This window comes from Echinops telfairi, unplaced genomic scaffold, assembly GCF_000313985.2.
Source record: "Echinops telfairi isolate 266 unplaced genomic scaffold, ASM31398v2 ScPeMD7_7459;HRSCAF=8497, whole genome shotgun sequence".
NCBI lineage: Eukaryota > Metazoa > Chordata > Mammalia > Afrosoricida > Tenrecidae > Echinops > Echinops telfairi.
In genome coordinates, this window is record NW_022111359.1 from 6,773,006 (window position 1) to 6,774,886 (window position 1,881).

Here is a 1,881-nt window from a genome sequence, read left to right on the forward strand (position 1 = left end):
AGGCGATCCGTGAGGACGGAAGGCCCAATGAAACTGGACTCCCAGTATCGCTGGGTGGCTTCGGGACTGGATTGACGGTTCCAAAGAGTCAAGTGGGCTGAAAGGACGGGCTTTCGAGAGGCCCCTTTGAACAGGCTAGGCGGGCGCCCCGCGGGATGGTCGTGACGACCACCAATGGAGGGCGGCCTTGAGAAGACGCTAGCTAGCTTTAGCCAATCCCTGGGGAGTTCGACTTGATGAGGTTGGATTTACACTTGATTGCTTTCCCTGTTAACCAGAATCCTTTTCTAGCCCTGACTTCTAAATGCAGCCATTGGCTGAGGTGAGGGGGCGGGAACTAGGTGACTGACGCCATTGGGAAGAAGGAGATACAGGTGCTTGGTTTTGGTGGGAGCCAATGAAAACACAGCTGCAGTGGGCGGGAACTTTCCTAAGAGGGAGAACTGGATTGGTGGGAACACGTGAATGGCAGGCGACGTGGGCAATGGTTACGGGATACACGAAATCGGGCCTGATATTTGGGTTTTAGCGCCCTTGGCGTCCGATTGGGTAGGCTGAGCACGCGGTCAGCTTGAGGTTCAGGAGCTTCCAGAGAATGGTGGATGGTGGTCCCGGAGTATAGGAAACCTGGAGCTCTCCAATTGTGCCCATGCTTACCCCCTTCCCCATGACTCTTTGGGTTGTAGGTCCCCTACCCCACTTCTCTCCCAGCACTCCTAGAATTCCACACTCCAGACTTCCCTGCTGACCCAGGATGCTTGGTCCATCGCAAACCATGGGAACCCTAGTTTCTAATTCCCATACCACCACCCCACTCTTCCTACAAAGGCCGCAAGATCACAAGATTGGATCCCAGCCTCCATCTTGCTCCTGAACCCTTACAATATCCTGATTTTCAACTTGTCTTTAGGATTCAGGGACCAGGTTCCCCGGTGTCTTTTCTAGTCCTAGGGATTCCCAGCTCCATATTCCTCACCTGGAAAAATCTCTGCTCCCCTCCTGGATTTTGAAATTCCCTTTTAGGCTTGGGGATCCCAGGTGCTCCCCTCTTAGAACTGAGGATCCATGCTCCCCGCTTAGACTTAGGGATCCCAAGTACTCCTCCTCCGAATCCATGCTCCCCTCTTAGAATCAGGGGTTCCAAGCACCCCATTCCTCTTCCAAACCCAGGAATTCGAGGACCCCGGGACCCCCTCCTAAAATCAATAAAACCCACTGCTATCAAATAGATTGCAACTCACAGTGACCCTATATAGGGTTGCCCAGGCTATCAAACTTAATAGGAGCAGACAGCCTCCTCTTTCTCTCACAGAGCATGTGCTGTCAGTGAACCTCTGACCTTGCAGTTCCCAGACCAGTGCTTGCTTGACAGCGCCACTGGAACTCCAAGTTCCTAGCTCCCCTCCTAGGCCCAGCATCCCAGACACACCTAGCCAAGCACATCTTTTATTTCCCAGTTCACCATTTGGCCCTTGAGTCGACAGCATGCCTTCTTATTCCTGGCAGGATCTAGACTGCAGTCCTGGCCTGTACTCCAGTGAGGGAACCTCGGGCTTCTTTCCGGTCTAGAGCTCCAGCGCACTCTTTCCTAAAGCTGTTCTACATGGATGAAACAGCAAGGTTCTTTGGGGCCAGGGGACATTGAGCCCTTCTGTCTCCTTCGGACTCTGGGCCTGTGGTTCAGCTCTCTGCTAAACTCCCAGGATGTTCTTCATGTTTTCATAAACCAAGTAGCTGATTCCTCCAGCTGGTAGCACTTTCAGGAGAGTGGGGGTCATGCTTCTATAGCCCAGGCCAGCCCAGCTGGGCCAGGATCTGCCAGAAGACTCCTTGCATGGTGGGGTTCTCGCCCTCGGCAGTATCTATGGTTAATGTGGCCAA

General features: G+C 53.3%; 2 protein-coding genes across 2 annotated transcripts in view; both read right to left on the reverse strand.

Moving 5' to 3' along the window:
• LOC101642409 (KH-type splicing regulatory protein) overlaps positions 1-1,881 on the reverse strand; it is a 14,915-nt gene that overhangs the window by 9,239 nt on the left and 3,795 nt on the right. The gene's annotated exons all lie outside the window — the stretch shown is intronic.
• Positions 1,339-1,881, reverse strand: part of SLC25A41 (solute carrier family 25 member 41) — a 6,989-nt gene continuing 6,446 nt past the window's right edge. The window contains 2 exon segments of the mRNA XM_045300062.1: positions 1,339-1,788; positions 1,790-1,862. Coding sequence (XP_045155997.1) covers positions 1,692-1,788; positions 1,790-1,862 — 170 coding nt within the window. The 3' untranslated portion in view covers positions 1,339-1,691.